General features: G+C 40.6%; 1 protein-coding gene across 11 annotated transcripts in view; it reads right to left on the reverse strand.

Moving 5' to 3' along the window:
• The window catches only part of Btrc (beta-transducin repeat containing E3 ubiquitin protein ligase), a 166,711-nt gene that overhangs the window by 114,841 nt on the left and 28,047 nt on the right, over positions 1 to 23,823 (reverse strand). For 6 of the 11 annotated variants that reach the window (XM_021151575.2, XM_029472464.1, XM_085834090.1 and 3 more), the window contains exon 2: positions 10,019 to 10,060. The exons of the other annotated variants lie outside the window; for them this stretch is intronic. In XM_021151575.2, the coding sequence (XP_021007234.1) occupies positions 10,019 to 10,060 (42 nt within the window). The remainder of the gene's footprint in view (positions 1 to 10,018; positions 10,061 to 23,823) is intronic. 11 annotated transcript variants of the gene reach the window in all.

Here is a 23,823-nt window from a genome sequence, read left to right on the forward strand (position 1 = left end):
TCTGGACAACTTAGCAATATCATATCGAAAAGAAAAAAGTTAAAAGAAGGAGCTGGAGATATAGCTCAGTGGTAGAGTGTCCCTAATGTGTGAGGCCCTAAGTTCTATCCCTAGGACTAAAAAAAAAAAAGTTTTTAAGTCCAGGCCTGCTGGCACATTCCAATAATCCCAATTCATGGAAAGCTAAAACAAGATTATGTGTCTGAGGCCAGATAAGGCTCTATAGCAAGATCACATCTTTAAGCATATAGTTTTCTTTTTTGTTTTAAGATTTATTTTTTATTTATATGATGAGTACACTGTAGCTGTCTTTAGACACACACCAGAAGAGTGCATTGGATCCCTTTACATGTGGTTGCTAGGATTTGAACTCAGGACCTCTGCTAGAGCAGTCAGTGCTCTTAACCACTGAGCCATCTCTCCAGCCTAGCACATAGTTTTCTAACTAAGCTTTGGACTAGCCTTGCTTTTTCTCTCTGCAAATGTAAATCTCTAAACTTCTCTCATCCTCCCAACCTCTTTTGCTGTGGATCAAACCCAGGGTCATGCTAAGATAACTCTGCTCCTGAGCCATGCTCCAAGCCCTTAACTTTTTAAATAGAAAAATGAGGGTGTGTGCGTTTCAATCCGACAACTACAACTACATTCCCACATCTAAATATGAAAGTTCTACTAATCATTAAAGAACTCCTGAATGGCACACTTCTTAAATGATTTTCCTGGGTAAACTCAAAGCCTCAGTTAATAGATTATATCTCATCCTGTGTAAACACAGCTCTGGATAGCACAGACCTGTTCCTTCAGCTCATTTTCTATCTAACTTCACCCTGAATGACTCTCCTTGGCATTACAGCAGAAAGCTAGACCAAGGAGATGGCTCAGCAAGTAACAGTGTTTGGTGAGCAAGCCTTAGGAGTCTGAAAATTTGAGTTCCATCCCCAGAGACCATGGCACATGCAAATATGCACAAAAACACAGTAAGTAAAAATAAAACTCAAAGACTGCAATACTTTATTTAAACTAAAAAATGGGTTCAACTACACAGGTTTGTCAGCTTTTAAAACATATCTAATATGGGGGGGGGGGGGTTAGGGGACTGGAGAAATGGTTCAGGGGTTTAGAGTACTCATTACTCTTACAAAACACTTGGGTTCCCGGGCACCACAGATAGTGGCTCTAAACCATCTATAACTCCAGTTCCAGGGAACCTGATACCTGTGATGGTACTAGGCACACAAGCAGACAAAACACTCATATACATAAAAATACATAATGATCTTTCTATATACGGGGAGGGGCTAGAGATGAGGCTCAGCGGTTAGAAGTACTTGCCGTTGTTGCAGGGGGCCAGAGTTTGTTTCCAGCACCCACATTAAGGAGCTCACAACCACCAGCTCAGGAAATCCAACTCCCTCTTTTGTCTTCTACCCATAATCTTGTGCCTCCACCCTCACTCATGTGTACATACACACACACACACACACACACACACACACACACACACACACACAATTTTAAAATAAATCTTAAAAAAATTTTAACAGTCTATGCAAAATAGAGGGAGGTACTAAACAGGTTTCTACTAAATCAAAGAATGAGAAAAAAAGAGACTGATACGTTGCAACAAAATGTGTCTGGTGTTTCAAGAATTCAGCATCATGTGCCTAACAAGTTCAAATCCACCCTGAGATCCCTGAGAATCTTCACCCCTCCCCCACACTTTAACGCTCGCTGAGAAGGCCCTGCAGGCAAAGGGCTGGCCTCAGCACTCACTGTATGAGAGCTGAATGACAAAAATCTCCTAAACTCAGGTCCCTGTTGGTCAACTTCTAGGAGTAATAGATGCTATAATAATCAACAATAAAAAGATAGCTGCATTGAGAGTTTATGTATCCTTAAGCCATGGTAAAGAATTCCCTTTCCACTACTATATCAACTAAAAAAAATTCAGGCCAAGAGAAATGCAATATTGCCTATTCCTTGCAAGGCTCTCAAGCTCTAACTTACAAAGTCAATGTTTGCCTTCAAAAATTACATTTATTTAACTACTTATTTATTGTGAGAGAGTTTGTATGCCATGTTGCACATGTGGAGGGCAGAGGACCACTTAGGGAGAATCAATCTGTCCTTCTACTGTGTGGTCCTGGTCAGGATGTCAGGCTTCACAGCCAGCACCTTACCTGCTGAGCCATCTCACTTGCCAATCCATCATTAGCAACATTTAAGAAGTCTGTTTACTAGTTTATCCCAAAACAAAAGTCTCATCACCTGCCATAACAGGTCAGATGATCAAATCCATCTAGCTATTACACAAAACTGTAGAAAAGTTAAATAAGGGTTATAAAATTTGCAAAATGTACTGTTTTCTGCAAGGCAGTACATGCCTTTAATCCCAGCACTAAAAAAATACTTTTAAAAATCATATGCACTCATTCATTTTCTTTCTCATTCCCTCCCCACCCCTAGGCTAATGTCAGTGGTCTTTATATAAACTCTTTCAATAGACCCACTAAGTGGTGGTAGTGCAAATCTTTAATCCCAACACTCAAAGGCAGAGGCAGCAGGAAGATCTCTGAGTTTCAGGCTAGCCTGGTCTACAAAGTGATTTCCAGGCCAGACAAGGCTACACAAAAAAACAACAATACAACAACAAAAAACAAAACAAACAAAAAAACAAAACAAAAAACAAACAATCAAAACCAAAGTGAAGCTTTTTTTTTTTTTAAAATGTAAGTGATAGAGCTTTTCCTGGTCTCCTCCCACTACAAAATTCCAGGAAGCAGTCACTAATGAGTACAAGCTAAGCAGGCCTCTTGCTAGGTGACTGCAGTGGCTCAAAACAAGCTTTTGGAGTCCAAATAGCATGAGAACGTCATCGCTGGAAGCAGATGGGCCTGGCATAGAGCTAGGGACGAGACTCCAGTGAGCAGGAAGACTTGAGACTGGGTAGGGCAAGTGGCAGGAAGGTTCCTTAAGGGCACAAAAGGCACTGCAAGAGGTGAAAAGACAGAGTCCAGAACTCAGTTTCACACCTAGGTTTTAAAAAAGGTGAAGGCAGCACTGCTGTCAAGTAGCCAAAAAGTAAAGGAGACTTCCATGTGATGGGGAAGAGACTGGGAAAAATAGTCAGGCTTCTCAGAGGAAGAAGAAGAAGAAAGAAGAAAGAAAGAAGGAAGAAAGAAGAAGGAAGAAGAAACCAGAATGAATGCTATATTGCTGTGTTATAACTGAAGATAATACTATGAGACAGAACTTGAGAAATGAAGAGTGTATATGCACACCTTCACACACACACACACACAATGCCAATTGAGAATGCCTATGATTACTAAAAATCAAATAAAAATGAACACATTTGATTGTTCTAAATAGAGCCTTAGAACGATGACTAAGTTCAGAGCTCTAGCCTTAAAAATTTAAGATGAGTTTGGAACAACTTCTTGAAGTGTTCAAACATCAGGAGACATGTCAAAATGGCAAGGTAGGCAGCCGAAAAGCTGGAACAGAGTGAGCAAATGCTAAACAATCTAAACATCAAATGACTAGTGATAGCAGGCTACAATTGTGGCAAGCAAACTTTAACACGTTCTCCTGATGGCTTCTCCCTCCTTGTGTCCATGCCCTTAGTTAACCCCACTCCTTGTATGGGGAGGGCCTAAAACCTCCATCCTAGGAGTCTGGCAAAGGTACTGAGACACCATGAATAGGTTACATAAGGTTAACTATCACCTTAAAGACTGAACAGCCTGCTTGGCCTGCTTGGCTTGCATGATTTAATGAAGCAAGCAGTCGTACTGAAGAAGTCCACGTGGCAAGGACTAAAGGGTGGCCTTAAGCCAAGCACCAGCTAAGAATCAAGGCTCTCAGTCCAACAGCCCTTGAAGAAAATAATTCTGCCAGCTACCTTGAAAGCTTAGAAGTTAGTCCTTCCTCAATCAAGACGCCAAATCAGACATTACCCCTGACCCTGTGAGAGGTCTTGAAGTAGAGGTGCCAGGTCAGCTGTGCCCAGACTTGTGATTCCAAAAATCAAAGCTATTAATGTCATAGGCATGTTGGTAAGCTTGATTGTGGCAAGCACTTCACAGTGACTGTGTGTATGAAAACATGTTGTATAGTATATAAATATTTCACATTCATTGACCAAATATAACAGAATGAAGAAGACAGAACAGAGAAAAAAATGTATATATTTGAAAAGAGACAGACATGAAAAAACTTCAGAAAGAGGCCTAAGTCTAAGCCAAGGCATAGCACAAATCTCCATGTAGCAGTCAGCACTCCTGAGCTAAGGAAGACTTAAAAATATGTGTGGGCCCAGTGAGATAGCTCAACAAGTGAAGGTGCCTGCTGAGTGAAGCTTGAAGAGGAAAAAAAACATAGCAGAGAGAACTGACTTTCAAAATTGACCTTTGATTTCCATGTGCAATACATGCAATACACACACACACATACACATACACACACACACACACACACACACGCACGAACGCACGCACATGCACACCCATATGCATTTATGCCTCAACACTAAATAAATTAATAAACTTAAAAAAAGGCCATTTTAAAAAATTCTGGTCAGGAATGGTAGTTCCTATCTCTAATTCCAACACACAGGAAGACAAGGAGTTTAAGTCTGGGCTAGATAGTGAGACCCTATCTTGAAAAAAAAATCTAAATTTTCATTTTTCTATAATTTGAAAAAATTATGTAACTCTTTAAATTTCTCATCTAAATTTGCTGGGACTGGAATTGTGGATGGGGCAGGGGGGTTAGAATACATGCATGTACTTATTGAGATATAAACAACTTCCTAACTTCCTGTGGCTACCCATGGAGTCACTTTAACAGCATGGCGTCATAGCCATCTGCTATGTCTTCCATCATCACCGCCTGCTGTCTCTTCCTCACCATCTCACCCTTCCCTCAGACTTCAGTTACTACTTCGTCACTTTGTTTTACCTTTATTCCCAAATTTCCAGTCTGAATTATCAATATTTACAAAATATCCCAGCAGGGAGAAAGCAACACAACTAAATACTCTGCGGTGTGCAGATAAACCAGCTACAGATGGCAACCACTAGTCCTAGGAAGACACGACTGACCACAGTACACAGTCTCTTTGGCACAGTTGCCATGAACTAGAGAATTGGTAACAAAAGACATTTATATACTGTGTAGCTATAGTTAACATACCACGCTAATTAAAATTCAAACTATGCTAATTGGTATTACTTAACTAAATTGTAGTAAATGAAATTTCTGTAACTTAGAGCAGTGCAAAATGAGAACTTACAAAATTTAAATTTAGCTTTTGCTTTAGGGTTTTTTGTTTTGCTAGGAGAATATCTTACCATGTAGCCCGGGCTGGCTTTGAGTTCACCATAAAGGACAGAGATACAGTTAAAGGGCATCTCACATGGCTGTTGCATGTAAACAGAGGATCTGAGAAAGTGACAACAGCAGACTTCAGCTTCTACCACTATGCTGGTCTGAGCATACTTGGCCCAGGAGTGCCACCAGGAGGTGCAGCTTTGTTGGAGTAGGTGTGGCCCTTTTTCAGGAAGTGTGTCACTCACTTCGGGGCTGGGCTTTGAGACCCTGCTCCCAGCTGCCTAGGCAGCAGTTAGATCAAGAGTTAAAACTCTCAGCTCCTTCTCCAGCACCATGTCTGCCTGGACGCTGCCATCTTCCCACCTTGATGATAAAGGACTGAACCTCTGAACCTGTAAGCCAGACCTAATTAAATGTTGTCCTTTATAAGAGCTGCCTTGGCCATGGTGTCTGTTCACAGCAACGGGAACCTTAACTAAGACAACCATGGTGTCGGCCAGGAAAACCAGGTTGGATATGAGAAGCAGTATTTTAAGCAACTGTGCAATGGCAGATTGTGCAGTCCTAGTGGACAAAAATGAAGTGACCCATAAAACTGGGTGTATTCTACAGGAAAGAGGCAGTTCCCGTCAGTAACATGAAAGGAAACCCAGGATATATAATAAGACTACATACTTGAAGAAACCCAGAAGAGAATTTATAAAAGATAAAGAGATTAGAATTGAGGAGCATGTATCTTGGAGAAGCCTTCGGCTAACTCACAGGGAACTCACCTCCTCAGGTCTGTTCTCGAGTATGAAGCTCTTTATATGAAAACTCTACAAGACCAGACAAACAACGACAACAGAGCCTATGGGTACCACAACTAGAAATCACCCACAGCCTGGGGCGTGGGGTGGAGGTGGGGACTCTTCTGACCACACAGACTGAAGAAATCTAAAGGAGACATTCAAAAGAGACTAAAAATGCAACTTAGTGTCAGAAAGCTGAGTCATTTATACTGAGAAACTACAGAAAAAAAGTCACATGAAATCTATCCTAACAAATTTCAAGAGTGCACCACAACAGCATAAGGCTCATTTACAAAACCAACCAAAGTAAGCTCAGTAATTTCTAAGAAGAAAGAAATACAGATGTTCAATAGTATAACGTTCAGTGTCCAAACTAAATTTAAGGTGGACATGGTGGCACAAATCTGCAATCCCGGCACTCAGGAAGCCAAGAACAGTTTAGAACATAGCAAGATCCATTCTGTCTCAAAACGAGAAGTTTCCAAAAAAAAAAAAAAAAATACAGAAGATGAAAACATAGTTTTACAAGATAGGATTTTTTTTTCCTACATAATACTGTAGAGAAAAAAACTGAAAAAAATAAAAATATGAAAATTAAGCTGGTAGGTAGTAGTGCATGCCTTTGGCCCCAGCACTCAGAGGCAGAGACAGGCATCTCTGAGTTTAAGGGTTGCCTAGTCTACAGAGCAAGTTTTAGGATACCCAAAGCCACAAAGGGAAACCCCGCCTCTAAACACCAAAACAAAAAACAAAAGAAAGAAAGAAAGAAAGAAAGAAAGAAAGAAAGAAAGAAAGAAGAGAAGAGAAGAGAAGAGAAGAGAAGAGAAGAGAAGAGAAGAGAAGAGAAGAAGGAAGGCAGGCAAGCAATACACAAAATGACAACCAAGAGGTGAAGATTAAGAAAATAACAGAACAGAAAAATAGCTCTGAGTTAAGAGCACTGACAGCCTTTCCAGAGGACTAGGGTTCAATTCCCAGCACCTACAGAGCAGCTCACAACTGTGTGTAACTCCAGTTACTGTCCACTCGAGACTCTCACAAACACACATGAAGGCGAAACACCAATGTACATAAAATAAAAATAAATTAAGGAAGTCATTAAAAAAGAAAAACCAACAAAACCTCAGCGACTTTTAAACTATGAAGTAATATGACGTGTGTGTGTGTGTGTGTGTGTGTGTGTGTGTGTGTGTGTAATTAGTCACAGAGAAAACATGGGGGAGGAAGGGCAAAAAACAAGCAGAAAGTACTTCTGGGGGCTCTGTGGTAACTCTCAGTAAAGTGCTTGTGTAAACGTGAAACCCTGAGCTTGACTCTCAGAACCCATGTAACAAGCCAAACATGGTGGTGTGTGTTTACAAACACCAGGGCTGGAAAGGTGGAGCAGGCAGAGCACTGAGCTCACTGAGCAGCCAGCCTATGGTGTGCTCCTGGCTAACCAATGAGATATCTTGCCTCAAAGAATGAAGGGCTCTTGAGAAATGCTACCTGGAGTTGACCTCTAGATTCTACATACATGTACACACCTTCATATGGCACATACACAAACAACTTTTGTGCAAAATAAATGTAGCAAAATGTAAAGCTTGCCTTGTATGGGAAGCACTGAGTCCAATCCCCAGTGTGACAGCAACAGGAGGAGAAGGAGGAGATAAAAAGTAGAAGGGGAGGAGAAGAGAAAGAAGATGAGTAAAAGTAAGATGGGCTTCTTAGGAGAAGCACTCTGGAAGCTGAGGCAGGAGGATCACCTGAATCCAGAAGCTTGAGAACTTCTATAGCTCAACAACAACGACAAAAGCCAAGTAACCCAATGTTTAAATGGGCAAAAACCTTGAGGATTTCTCTATGACAGTGGTATTCAACCTGTGGGTCAGGACCCCTTTAGGGGTTGAACTACCCTTTCGCAGGGGTCGCATATTCATATTACAATTCACAGCAAGAGCAGAATTACAGTTATGAAGTAACAACAAAGATAATTTTATGGTTGGGGTCACCTCAACACAGAGCAGCTGCATTAGGAAGGCTGAGAGCCAAGGCTCTACGTGAATATGCAAATGGTGTGCAAATAACAACAATGCATGAAAAGATTCTTCGACATGATGAATTTCACACCCAAGTAGGAAGGCAACTTAAAAGACCCTGGAGTCAACCAGACTCTTCAGTAAGAGGCATGCTAAGAGGACCAGATGTGTTGGCCGTCAGGTCAAAATACAAAACCATCCCAGGACACAAACAGAGTAGAAAGTATGGGGAAACAGGAACCTTGAACATGTGGCTTGGGGAAATAAAAAAAAAAAAAAAAAAAGAGTTCAGAAATTGAGGGAATAAGTTTGGCTAATCTCTAAAAGGTAAATGTAGAATGACCACAGGACGATACTACACGTCCTGCTTACTCATATTCACATGAAACTCACATAAATGTACACATATTCATAGCAGTATTTCTTCAAAATAGTCAAAAGGTCCAAATGGCCTAGATAACTGAGTGAATAAAGGAAATTGTACCATATGTTAAATAAAACAATATTTAGTAATAAAAACAAGTTGATACATGCTACAACATAAACCCAAAAAGTATTATGCTAAATAAAAAGGGTAGAAACAAACATGATATATACAAAACAGGAAACACACAGAGACAGAACGTTGACTGGCAATTGCTGTGGGAGGGAAAAAGAAACTACATAACAGATAATAAATTTTACATGGTATAACTGAAGTATTCTGAAATTAGAGATTGTGGATATATAATTTCAACTATGATTAACACTTTAAAATGCATATTACAGGGTATGGAAATGGACACCTATAGCTCACACAGTCAGAAAACTGAAGCAGAAGGATAGGTTCAAAGCTAGCCTGGGCTACAGAACAAGACCTTGTCTTTAAAAAGAAAAAAAGAAAAAAAGATATTTTAACCTCTAAAATTAAGACAAAATTTCTACTATGACAACAAAAGAAACAGAATACCAAAAAATAATCCATTAAAGGCAAGTTTAAAAACAGATAAGACAAACAGAAAAAAGAATGGTTTAATCATGTCAATATCTACATTTAGATGTGCGTATATGTGCACACTACAGAATACAAAACACTAGTCTCACACGGCCACTCTGCACTGGAATGGTGACATATTCTAATATAATCATTTAAATACCCAGTGAATTTATTTTGTAAAGGTAAAACACCATCAACAACTTTACACTGAATTCATCTGGAATGATAGTATACTCAGTCAAAATACAATATAAAATGTGAATTGCTTTTTTCACATCGTTGAAATTGCTTCAAAATTTAAAAGTATTTCAATCTCCCTAACAACAAAAGTTCTAAATGATAAGAAGCAAAATAGAGTATACATCTCAGTGGTACAACACTTATCTACTGTGTGAGGCCCAGAAACCAGTATCATGCACAAAAGAGGGAGGGGGAAGGGAACGATTAGGGAGGAAGGGAGGAAAGGTTTAGGGAGGGAGTGAGGCCATACAATTCTGCATCCATAGTTTGAGATTTCAACACACATCCTTCACGTACTTGAAACAACTAGCACAAGGAGTGACGAATGCAGTAACTCAACTTCACCTGATGACTGACCCTCAGGCACCACACCCATCAAGTGCAGTGCACAGACTCCATGACAGATCCTAATGTGGACCATGACTTTAGTTCAAAAGAATGAAGTGGCAGGATGTACTGCTGAGCAGCATAAATAATGAGAAAGTAACTAAGGGGTCCTGGCTCCATGCATGACACAGTGAGCTCCCTCTTATATGGAATGCAACTCACACAAACGGGCAGAACATATGGAGCAGCTATGAAGGACGCTAAAAGGTAAGCATTAGTATGGGTGGGAAGGGGACCTTAACATAGTACTGAACCAACAGTGAATTTACCTTTTTATTATTCCTCCAATATCCACCAGCCGGAACTGCAGCCTGAAACCCAAAAGTGAGCATCAGTGTAGAGAAAGGGCTCCAGAAAAGCCTGACTCTAGTTCATGTTTGGTAGGGTACCTTGAGAGAACAAAAACCTCATGCCTTTTTTAAAATTCACTGCATTCTCTCTAAGCCATCCCATGACAAAAGTCACCCAAAACTCTGAAATAAGAGGTATTCTTCTTTGAGCTGGTAAAAGGGAAGATTCAAAGCTTCCTCCCGTTTCCATCATTCCCATCTCCCACCCCTCATTCCTTTCATCATTTACTCTCAGAGGCAATAACATTTTCAGGTTTAAATAAAGCGCTGCCTTTCTAGACACAGGACTGAAATCAGTAGCCCTAAGAAAACAGCCAGTACTGATCCTCACACTGTGGGAAAGACGCTAGGAGAGCAATCCTATAGTCACTGACTCCAGTGTTCACCGCAAGGTACAAGCAGGTAGATGCGAGCTAAAGACTCTTAGAACTGAAATATAAGACAGACCACCAACTAGATCCCAGAGTAGCCACCAACTATCATGCACAGAGTAAATAAATCTCAATGCCACTTGCAGAGGCTTTCTTACTAGGACAGACAGTAAACCCACAGATCCACAACCCTCTTATCACAGCCTCCCCTAAACATCGAGATTACAGGAATGCATCACTGTGGGCATCAAAAATAGAACCATGATTGAGATTCGAATAAAATGCAGAGCCTTGTAATATTAAGTGTCGATCACAGCCATCGACAAAGGTGGTGCTTGCCTTTAATCCCAGCAATAGAGGCAGGCAAATCTAGAATTCAAGGGCCGCCTGGTCTAAAAGCAGGCAACTTGAAAATATCTCAGAACCAAACAACAGGAAGTGTCAGTGATAAACCAAAGTTACATACCAAAAGGAACAAACTTCAGCTTTGTCAGCAAATGCCAAGGCAAAAACCATAGAGACATTGAAATAAATTGTAAAAATATAGCTAGAATGAAAACGTTTCAATAATTAGGGGCAAAACTCCTGAAATAAAATTACTTGCAAAGAAACAATAAAGAAGTGGAAATGTAAGAACTGAAAATAAGTTTAAAACTCACTTAATGAATGAAAACAGTAGCAAAATGAAGATTATAAGCATACAAGCAAAAAACTTCAACAAAATACTGACAAAATCCAGTGACATGCAGATGTGGAAAATCACTGTCTTGGGAACTAAAGATATTTGATACAGTCCTTATGGGACCTGACTGTCCATCTTCCCTTTAGTTCTATGAACTATCTCTACCCTTCAATAGTTGACCATCCTTACTTAAAGGGGAATCAGGCAACTTGACATTTGAAACTCAACTGATAAAGCAAACTGGTAAAGACACATAATTCCCAAGAGTTTATAACCTCATAAGAAACATGAGATTTAAAATTTTACCCACATTTTAAAGTGTTCTACGGGTACTTTTTAATATAAAATTTATTTACTTATTTATTTTACGAACATGAGTACACTGTGTCACTGTCTTCAGACACATCAGAAGAGGGCATCAGATCTCACTACAGATGGTTGTGAGCCACTATGTGGTTGCTGGGAATTGAACTCAGGACCTCTGGAAGAGCAGTCAGTGCTCTTAACCACTGAGCCATCTCTTTAGCCCCAGGTACTTTTTAAAAATGATTTAGTGTGTGTGTGTGTGTGTGTGTGTGTGTGTGAGTGAATGGGTGTTTTGCCTCCATGTATATCTGTGTGTGCCTGGTGTCCACGGAGGGCAGAAGGAGGACCCCCTGGAACTAGGGTTACAGATGGTTGTGTGTAGTCATGTGGGTTCTGGGATAGAAGGCCAGGTCCTCTGCAGGAGCAGCAAAGTGTGCTTAACTACTTAAGAGTCGGTCGCTCCAGCCCCAAACTTTTGCTTGCTTGTTTGTTTCTGAAACAGGATCTGTGTATTATGGTATCCTGGCTGTCCTATGACTTACTTACTATGTGACCAAACTGGCCTTAAACATGAAAAGAAAGACAATGCTGGCCAAATTAGGATTAAACTGTTACTAGCTTGATATGACCACAGAACTCACCTGCTCTTTATTACCACCTTGGGAAGCCACGCCCACTTTAGGACACATGGATTATTGCACAACTAACAGAAAACTTTTTTTTTTTTTTTAAAGATTTATTTATTTTATTATATGTAAGTACACTGTAGCTGTCTTCAGACACTCCAGAAGAGGGCGCCAGATCTCAATACGGATGGTTGCGAGCCACCATGTGGTTGCTGGGATTTGAACTCTGGACCTTCGGAAGAGCAGTCGGGTGCTCTTACCCACTGAGCCATCTCACCAGCCCCCGAAAACTTTTTTTTTATATTTATTTTTTTAGTTATTTTTAAACTATTATTTATTTCATGTATATGAGTACACTGTAGCTGTCTTCAGACACACCAGAAGAAGGCATCAGATCTCATTACAGATGGTTGTGAGCCACCATGTGGTTGCTGGGAATTGAACTCAGGACCTCTGGAAGAGCAGTCAGTGCTCGTAACCGCTGAGCCATCTCTCCAGCCCCTGAAATAATTGTTTAAGACAGGGTCTCATGTATTCTGGAACTCACTACATAGCCAATGAGAACCTTGAGCTCCTCTGACTTTCCCTGCCCACACTTCCCCAGTTTTGGAAGATTTTACAGTAAACTTATCCAAATGCCAGATATAATTTATGTTGATACAAATAAAAGTAAAGCATAAGCAATTAGGCAATTAAGAAAATTAGAATGCTGATATAAAAAAATGATTTCATATATGCTACTGTTCTTATCTCTTGCCAGTGGCTTTAAAGATCTTTTGTTTTCTGAACTAAAATAGAACAGTGAAAATGGTTTTATAGAAAGTTGGAAAAAATCTATATATTAATTTGCTTTGGGTCATTCTAGTCTCTCTAGTAAGCTCATAATTAGGGAGGCCTTTTTAGGGCTGTGTTCTAGTCTCACAGGTGCAAAGCTACTCCATATCTGGAAAATCTAAATTCATATGTGAGGAGGTTGTGTTTTTAAAGCATATTATTTACACAATTCACTGGAATGGCTCCTCTGAAATCTGGGTGGCTCTCTTATGCAATTATGTACTTAGGAACCTTCCTCTGCACAGCCATGGAAATTCAAGTTAGAATAATTTATTGATTATGCACAGTTATTAGAATTTTAAAGCATTTGTTTGTTCAAAATTCTAGTTTATCAGATGGTTATAACTGACGAATTGTGTCCTTAATAAATAATGATGAGCAAATGCTTTAGAAGTTAGCCAGGCTTGAACTGTAATGTTCTAAGGAAGCACTGGGAGCCGCTGCCCTCCCTCCTGGTAAGGAGATCTCCCCGCCCCCACCCCTTTCTATCTACCAAGCTCTGTGGTGGAATTAACAACTGGGACTCTAAACATCTGTATTAGAATACTGACTTCAATTACAGATGCAGAACTGTATCTGTAAGGAACTGTTAGAAACATTTTAACAGGGAAGAAGCTAGGGAGCATAGAAATTAAGACTGTCGAATTTGAAAGAATAAAATAAAAACTATTTTTTAAAATTAGATAAAATATTAAACATTAGCAGACAACAGGGCATCATAGCATTATCAAGAGACTGGATATTTTCAATACCAAAAAAGTCATTTGGGGGCTGGGCATGTAGGTCATTGAAAGACTTGTTTGCCTATGTGGCATAGCGTTTCTCTGCCATGGAAGATGGCTGCCTCTACTGTGGTTTCTTGTATTTACAACCGAGTTTTTTTTCCTGTTTTCTCCTCTCTTCATTTCTTCCCTATCTCCCATCTCTCAGAAATGCACACACCTGGCCTTCCCAGTGACAACTGTGATCATCATTCCCAGCTCCTTGAGCAGTAGTACACACCTGTAACCCCAAAACAGGAGAGAGGGGAAGGAGGGTCACAAGTTCAAGGTCCGCTTCAGCTACATGCTAAGTTCCAGGCCAGCATGGGAGACTTGAAGAAAAAACACAAAAGCCACTCTGCTAGTCAAGCAGCCCACCCTTCCCGTTCGTCCTCACACAGGAGAAGAAACAGATGGAAAATTTCTGTGAATTTGAGGCTAGCCTGGACTCCATAGGGAGTTACAGGTCAGAGCTAGATAGTGAGATCCATCATTCTCCTCCAATCCCTCTCTAGAATGCACGCGCGCACACACACACACACACACACACACTCATTAATACACAGGTACAGTAAAACAAACTTAATGAACAAATTTATGGACAGAGGTAGACGGTATCTTATTTTTCCCAGAAAAGAATAAAGTCTGTTTATTCACGTTTTCTTTGCTATGCCATTAAAAATTTCCTACTTAGGATTCCTGTATTTTGTAAGTGATCATTTTCTCACAGAAAAATTGCAATTACCTCATATTAAAAAGTTTTTTGTTTAATAACCACAAACATTATAATCATGTCTGATTATTTGGTCACATTGGAATTTCACTGTATTAAATTCAAGTTTAAAAAAATCAAGTCAAGCCAGGCAACGGTGGTGCACACATTTAATCCCAGCTCTTGAGAGGAAGAGGCAGGTGGATTTCTGTGAGTTTGAGTTTGAGGCCAGCCTGGTCTGCAAAGTGAATTCCAGGACAACCAAGACTGCAAAGAAACCCTGTCTTAAAAAAAAAAAAATCAAGTCAAATCTCATTTCAATAAGCCACAAAAAAAGTCCAAATTTCTTATTACCCTAAACTTTATTGCATTAAATATTCTTTGAAATAAGTAAGCCAACAGCTGAAGGTTTTAGGAATGTAGAGTTGGCCTACCTATACATACACATTTCCAATGATCTCAGTTCTCACTGGGAAAGTCAGGCTGCATGCATTTCTGAGAGATGGAAGACAGGAACCGCTATGGCACACTTTGGCACCGAGGAGCTGACACATTGACACATTTGTTGACAGCCAATATTGCCATGACCTCACTGAGGTGGGCACCACGATAATAAAGCACATGCTGAGCCAAGGGTGCCCACCACATCAGACGCTAAAAGTAGCCACAGCAAGATCCTTTCCAAAGAAAGAGGCCAAACCGTTGAGCTGTGCTTCTGAGCAGCTCCTCTGCGGATGACCTGCAGCTCAGGAGGCGCTGTCTGCTCAGGAAAGGGGCACCTGGTATCAAACAGTATTTCAATGACTGCAGACCAAGTCTCCCAGTTCTCTCAGGTGCTCCTTAACTTTCATGGAGAAAAGAAAATTACCTACTCATTATAAGTGGTTACAGAAATAAAGACAGCCATATTGCACCTGATTTCTTGAGTACCACAGAGAAAAGAACTCATTTTCAGCAGTGTTTACTCCACTATTTGCAAATGGCTGACTGATTGGCAGCTACAATATATGAAATAAAGAACCATCACGGAGAGCAAGTGTCATGTTCCCTGGTAAGTAACAGATATGAACATGATCTAACCTCCCCATCCAGGCTGTGGAATTTAGCAGGAGAATAGATTTATTGGCTCTCTGATTGCTTGATGTGTTGTGAGGACATTTTCTGTGAAGCTGTGGTTATTACTGAGGTTAGATAGGAAAATCTCCTCTCTCTAAGGACATTTGTATTAAGAGTTACATATTCACAAGAAGGATAGAAAATGAGTATTTCTGAAGCAAGTGAAGTGTGACAGGAGAGTGTGACGTGGAGAGTAAGGAGTAGATCTAATAATCTTGGAGGAAAATAAAGAATTCCATCTTACAATTCAGTTTATCATAATCCAGGATGCAAACTAGTACATTTCAAATACATATCCTGCTCATCATCTATTTTCAGAAAGCCAATTTAAAAGCCTGCATCAGATGTTAATATAAAGTATTTTCAGTTTTCCAAACTACATTTAAAAGATTCTCTTCCAACACACACCGTCAGCTCTCTAATTAGACTTAAGGCCTGCCTAAAAGAAAGACACCAAGCCTAGTACTAGAAACCCATCAACTCCCCAGCACTGAGTCTTGGATCTTAGAGGAGAGTCAACAACTGCCACTTTACTAAACCAGCATAATCCCGACTACAGCTGAATACCTGTGTGTACCCACAGACGTCTAGACTACAGCTGAATACCTGTGTGTACCCACAGACGTCTAGACTACAGCTGAATACCTGTGTATATACCCACAGACGTCTAGACTACAGCTGAATACCTGTGTATATACCCACAGACGTCTAGACTACAGCTGAATACCTGTGTATATACCCACAGACGTCTAGACTACAGCTGAATACCTGTGTATATACCCACAGACGTCTAGACTACAGCTGAATACCTGTGTATATACCCACAGACGTCTAGACTACAGCTGAATACCTGTGTATATACCCACAGACGTCTAGACTACAGCTGAATACCTGTGTATATACCCACAGACGTCTAGACTACAGCTGAATACCTGTGTGTATACCCACAGACATCTAGACTACAGCTGAATACCTGTGTATATACCCACAGAATACCTGTGTATATACCCACAGACGTCTAGACTACAGCTGAATACCTGTGTATATACCCACAGACGTCTAGACTACAGCTGAATACCTGTGTATATACCCACAGACGTCTAGACTACAGCTGAATACCTGTGTATATACCCACAGACGTCTAGACTACAGCTGAATACCTGTGTATATACCCACAGACGTCTAGACTACAGCTGAATACCTGTGTATATACCCACAGACGTCTAGACTACAGCTGAATACCTGTGTATATACCCACAGACGTCTAGACTACAGCTGAATACCTGTGTGTATACCCACAGACATCTAGACTACAGCTGAATACCTGTGTATATACCCACAGAATACCTGTGTATATACCCACAGACGTCTAGACTACAGCTGAATACCTGTGTATATACCCACAGACGTCTAGACTACAGCTGAATACCTGTGTATATACCCACAGACGTCTAGACTACAGCTGAATACCTGTGTGTATACCCACAGACGTCTAGACTACAGCTGAATACCTGTGTATATACCCACAGACGTCTAAGCCTCACCCCTCACCAAGGAAACTTCTCTTTGCAATGGATGAAGACCATTAACAGAAAACTATAACTCATCAAATGCAGAGTTGTACTCCTGCACCTTAGGGTCAAGGCAGTTTGCTGTGAGCTTTTTGACTCCTAGTAACTAAGAAGCTGCAACCATGAAGTCTCGCCAGCATGGCTGCATATCCATGACCTGAACAAGGAAGAGACCAATAGACATGCTAACGTGGACAGGGAAAGCTCACAAGGCTTCCATCCTACACAAAGAACTACAGGGAACTTACCAACTGGTGAGTCCTAAAAACATACATGAGGAGATTATACTTATGTGTTTAGGAATTCTCATTCTCTCTCTCTCTGTCTCTCTCTGTCTCTCTCTCACATATACATGTTATAAGATTTTTTTAAAAAGAGGCCATGAATTTGAATGGGGAGGTTTACAAAGGAAGGAAGGAAGGAAGGAAGGAAGGAAGGAAGGAAGGGAGGGAGGGAGGGAGGGAGGGAGGGAGGGAGGGAGGGAGGGAGGGAGGGAGGGAGGGAGGGAAGCATGCATGCAAGCAAGCAAGCTGGTTGTAGTACATGCCCGTAACATCAGCATTTCAAAGTGGAGTGACAGGGATCAAAAGTTAGCTAGCCGTATAAGCACATGTCTTTAATCTTAGCAATTGGGGATACAGGGCAAATAGTGTGAGTTTGAGAACAGGACAGCAGAGCTACACAGTGAGACCTTGCCTTAGAACCTAATCCTCCTCCCCTCAAAAAGTTCAAGGCTGTCAGGTCCTAGCCTTTAATTTCAGCATGGCACTCAGGAGGAAAAGCAGGCAGATCTCATACTAAGTTCCAGGCCAGCCAGGACTGGGAGAGAGGGAAGAAGGGAAGGAGAACAAGAGAGAGAGGAGAGAAGAGGGGAGGGGCAGAAACAGGAGATAGTGAATTCACCAACCTTGGCTATGTGAGACTAAGTTAGTAAGTAAAAATTCAAAGCTGGGTAAAGTTGGTGCACTCAGGAAACATAAGCAGAAGAATCTCTGCAAGTTCAAGGCCAGCTTGGTCTACATAGGAAATTCAAGGTGAGCCAGAGCTATGCAGTCTTTTTTAATTGATTAAAAACAAAAAACAAAAAAAACAAAACACACACACATACACTCACACACAAAGACATAATTCTTTCTCTTGGGAAGCCTATACCATGTTGGACATATACAATCCTTTTCCAGAGAGAAAGAGCAGGAGAGCTCATTTAAGCACCTTCTCTGAAGCAAATGCAATCCTTTATTTCTATTTAAAACCTAATTTTGCTTTAACAACAACAACAACAACAGTATAGACATAACCCTGTATCCAAGGGGAAGAGGGAAGACATTAGAGTAGACAGTGGCAGCTCAGGTAATGTTCAACTATTTGCAATGAAATATTGGTGAAAATATGAGCACTTTAGATGTGAATTTTTAGAAAAAGAACCTACAGTTTTGTGGATGTTTACAGTATGTGTCTGTACCTGGTCTTGCAGAACTCCATCTCCCGCCATCTCATTTGTAATATAAGCTGCTCTTAAAGCTCTTTAATGCATTGTAACTGGGCAACTTTGTACTCAGTCCCTCCAAAGCAGCAGCGATCAATACACTAATACAAGATGCCAATTCCATTACCACAGCACCCTGTGCAAGCAGCCAGCTGCTGAACAGAGCGCTGCCTCCATCACCCTGATGGATGAAGCACTTTTACTTTGATGCATGAATAAAAGTTGTAAAAGAAATAATGACATTTAAAATTACACTTAACCTTTGATTACAAAGTTTAAAAGACAGAAATAAATTTAATTTTTTACATACATTATGATGCTTATATTTTATCACCAAATCCATCTATCTGTTCATATGCAATCAAAATGCTGCACCTAAGGTTTTATAAACTGCCATGACCATAGACACTTGTGTACGGTTTACCACTTATGACTAAATGTCACAACCAGACAGAATGAAAAGGAATAAAAATGAAACACTAGCTGAGGAATGAAGACAAGGAAAGGGGAGAAACTAATACTTTAAAAACTGATTTTACAAATAAAAATTTCTAACTGGGCCACCTGGTTAAGGACATGAAGATCAAGTCCTTGGAGGAGATCTACCTGTTCTCCCTGCCCATTAAGGAGTCTGAGATCATTGACTTCTTCCTGGGTGCATCCCTAAAGGATGAGGTTCTGAAAATCATGCCAGTGCAGAAGCAGACTCAGGCTGGCCAGCGGACCAGGTTCAAGGCATCCGTTGCTATTAGGGACTACAATGGTCACGTTGATCTTGGTGTTAAGTACTCCAAGGAGGTTGCCACAGCCATCCAAGGGGCCATCATCTTGGCCAAGCTTTCCATCGTCCCTGTGCGGAGAGGCTGCTGGGGGAACAAGTCTGGCAAGCCCCACACTGTTCCATGCAAGGTGACAGGCTGCTGTGACTCTGTGCTGGTGCGTCTCATCTCTGCCACCCAGAGGCACTGGCATTGTCTCTGCTCCTGTGCCCAAGAAGTTCCTAATGATGGCTGGTATTGATGACTGCTACACTTCAGCCAGAGGCTGCACTGACACCTTGGGCAACTTTGTCAAGGCCACCTTTGATGCCATCTCCAAGACTTACAGCTACTTGACCCCTGACCTCTGGAAAGAGACTGTCTTCACCCAGTCTCCTTATCAGGAATTCACTGATCATCTTGTGAAAACCCACACCAGAGTATCTGTTCAGAGGACCCAGGCTCCAGCTGTGGCTACCACATAAGGGTTTTGTACAAGGAAAATAAAAGAATTAAGTCTGCTAAAAACAAAACAAGTGGCTGCTCTTCCAGAGCAGCCAGGATTTGGTTCCCAGCAAACCCATGTCAGATAACTAACCATGTGCGACTCTTGTTTCAGGGGATCCAACACCCTCTCCTGGCCTCTGGAGATACTGGGTACACCCATACACAAACATAAAAAGGTGGGATTTTTAAAATCTAATTTAATGGTTTTTATTTAAAACGTTCTTAAATTCAAAGTAAACAAGCAGACTATCTTATTAAATCTAGTTTACAGGGCGCAGTGACTGATTTTGGTACATAGTTCTTCAGTCAAAACACAGCAACCCGACAACAAGTATGACATGAGCTGTAAGTAAGTGTCCAGTAATACCTGGCCCAAGCAGAAGAAGCAAGAATGAAAACAGTGACAGGACCGGAGAGTTGGTTCTGCCGTTATGAGTCCAGGAAAAAGGCAAGCACAGTGCTATAAACCTGCAACTCCAGCACTCTGAGTTCAAGGCCAGCCTGATCTACAGATCCAGGCCAGCCAGTGCTACACAGAGAAACCCTGTCTTGAAAAAGAAGGGGCGGAGAGGGCTGCTCTTCCAGAGGTCCTGAGTTCAATTCCTAGCAACCATACGTTGGCTCACAATGAGATCTGATGCTCTCTTCTGGTATGCCTGAAGACAGCTGCAGTGTACTCATATACATAAAATAAATTTTAAAAAAAGAAAAAGAAAAAGAAGGGAGGGGGAGAGTTCCTGGGGAACTAATGGCCCTCTTCTGATTTCTGTAGGCACCAGGAATATACACGCTGCATGTGCATACATGCAAATAAAACACTTATACACATAAAATAAATATATCTAATTTTTTTCTTTTAAGTAAAAAAGGAATAAAGATAGTTCCAAACCCTTTGCTGTGCTAATCCAACTTTACTTGCTGTAAGTATCACAGAGACAGCAGTGGGCCTTTTACTTGCTAGCTGCCATTTAACCTCACAATCAAGTTTTTCTATGGTAGAACCACCCTGCAGAAACTTATAGTTTAAATACTTTTATGACATAAATAGTGTTTACAAAAACTCACTCATAAGAAAAACACTCAGAAAAAGGTCAAAGAAAAGGCAATTACTGTTCAAAATTGACAACATAAAATTATAATCATATCTTGGGGCCAGCAAGATGGCTCAGGAAGTAAAGATGCTTGATGTCGAGTGTGCACACTGAGTTTGATCCCCAGCTCTTACATGGTGGAAGCAGAGAACCAACATCTCCAGTCATCTTCTGCCCTCCACATACAGTCATGCTCGAATATGTCCAGACAGAAGAAAAAAGAAAGAAAGGAGCCGGGCGTGGTGGCGCACGCCTTTAATCCCAGCACTCGGGAGGCAGAGGCAGGCGGATTTCTGAGTTCAAGGCCAGCCTGGTCTACAAAGTGAGTTCCAGGACAGCCAGGGCTATACATACAGAGAACCTGTCTGGAAAAAGCAAAAAAAAAAGAAAGAAAGGAACGGGTATAGGATGAAAGGGTTTATTTAGGGTTTATCATGAATATCTTTAATCACTAAATTCAGATTCCTTATCAGCACACAAATATAAAGGACCCCAACAGTCCTGTAAAGAACTACGTTCGTAGCCGGGTGCGGTGGCACACACCTTTAATCCCTGCACTTGGGAGGCAGAGGCAGGCAGATTTCTGAGTTCGAGGCCAGCCTGGTCTACAGAGTAAGTTCCAGGACAGCCAGAGCTACACAGAGAAACCCTGTCTCAAAAAACCAAAAAAAAAAAAAAAAAAAAAAAAACTACATTCGTGTGAGCAGTAAGACACACATACTTACTGATTACAAATAAAAAAATAAAACAGAAAAAATATGCAAACGCTACTAAATTTCCCATTAGTTCCCTGAAGGCATAGAGAAGATTATTTATAATATTGTACTATTTTTGCTAGAGAGAATTTTCACATATTAACAAGGCACATTTTAATTTTAATCACAGCTTATGTAATTTAATAAAGTTTGTAGAATGCAATGAACTGAAAATTATAATTTACTTAACCAAACCTGAGTATGAAAAACAAATTTAAGGTTTTTCATAGCAATCATTTCCTCAAGCTCATTTGCTGTTTTACTGTTTATTTGCTTGGCTGGCTTGGTTTTCTTTGTTTGTTTGTTTGCTTTTTAAGATTGTGATGTGTGTATGTGTGTGTCTGCACATTCATGCAGATGAGGTGGCCTTGGTCAGAAGATGGCATCAGATCTCCTGGAGTTGGTGTTGCACCCTGAGCTACACCTTATGGATGCTGAGTGCTGAGAACCTAACTCCATCAGCTGAAAGAACAGCAAGCACTCTGAAAAAGCTGAGCTACCTCTCCAGCCTGGTCTGATTTTAAGACAAGGTCTCATTCTACATCCCAAATGAACCTAAAATTCACTATGTGGCAAAAGTGGACAAGGATGGTGGCAGTGGTGATTTTTTCTAATTTCCATAATATAGACTGACAACGGTTCCCTTGACCTGCTGTTAGATGATCATGTGCCACAACACAAATGGGTGACAAGCGGATGCTTGCTATCCATTCTTTTTCAGTATGTTGAAAATAAACAAAACAAAAGCTCTGCTGTGGGCAAGGGAGATGCTGAGTCAGCACAAGAAACTGAGCGTGGACACCCAGCCCCAGGTAAAGCTGGGCACAGCTACTGAGAGGGGCAGACACAAGAAACCGGTGCTCACCGGAGATCTTTCAGTCCCAGCAAAGAACAAAGATCCAGGTCAGTTGATGTCACAAAACAAGTAAGGTAGGGAGGTAGGTAGACAGACAGACAGATATGCAGAATTAAGGTAGTAACAGAAGAAAATACTCAAATACTGAAAAGTCATGGTTCCCATACAAATTCAAATTGGTTGACTGTGTACAAATATACATGTATGCATACACACAAACACACACACAGCTTAGAATTGATGCTCAAAATAACTCAGATGGCTTAGAAAGCTATTGATTTAGTTAGCAATTTTTTAGCTTCATCGTTGTAGAATTGAGCAAGCTAAGGAACATACCAATTTTTCCATTTTTCTATTCTCTGAATCAACTCCAACTAATACCCGATGAATGAGGAATGTTTTGTGAAGCCTGACCCATAAAAGCTGAAACCATACTAAAACCACAAAGGCAAATTTCTCTTTTGTATTTATCATAACATTTGACTTGAATAAATACCCTAAATCTTTAAAAAGCTCTAAGAGCACTACATTTTAATACTATCGGATAGTAAGCCTCTTGTTACAAAGATGATCAAGCTTTATATATATTCCAAAGCAATAATACATTCCTAAAAAGTAGTTCTCACATTTGATTTTTTTTTTTTTTTAAGAACTTTTTTTAACTCAAACATATCTCCCAGGACTTCAAATGCTGCCGCTGCTTTTCAAGTCACATCTGCCCTCCCAGGCTGTTGTCTGAATCCCAGCAAGGGCTACAGTGACCACACAGAGGAGCACTGGTGTGCCTTGGCATCTGTCTCATTTGTTTTGTTTCTGAGACAGGGTCTACGTAGCCCAGGCTGGCTAGAGATTCAGAGACCCCACTGCTCTGCCTCTTGGGTGTGGAGGTTAAAGGCCTGCACTACCACTCTGGCTCAAAGACAAGGATTTGAACTGAATGCTGTCTCAAGAAATCCATGTCTACACATACTATTCAGGAAAAACTTTTTAGGTAAAAACATTAAATACCAAAGCATAAAATTCTAAGTATGATAATCATTTATATTTATTCCTTTTTACACAAGTATGAAATTATATATCTAAACTACCCACAAGACTTAAAAGACACAAACTTTGCTCATTCTAACTAATGTGTGAACTCTTATTGAATATCTCAAGTTGGAAACTGAGACACAAGCCTTCACTGTCACCATACAGGAGCAGCAGGACAGTCTCAAGCTCAGAGCAACTTTAAAAGTTTGAAAGCTGCTTGGAAAGAACAGAAAACTTAGAAAAAAGCAAGTGCTAAAGAG

This window comes from Mus caroli, unplaced genomic scaffold, assembly GCF_978045245.1.
Source record: "Mus caroli unplaced genomic scaffold, Mus_caroli_1 scaffold_20, whole genome shotgun sequence".
NCBI classification, from domain to species: domain Eukaryota; kingdom Metazoa; phylum Chordata; class Mammalia; order Rodentia; family Muridae; genus Mus; species Mus caroli.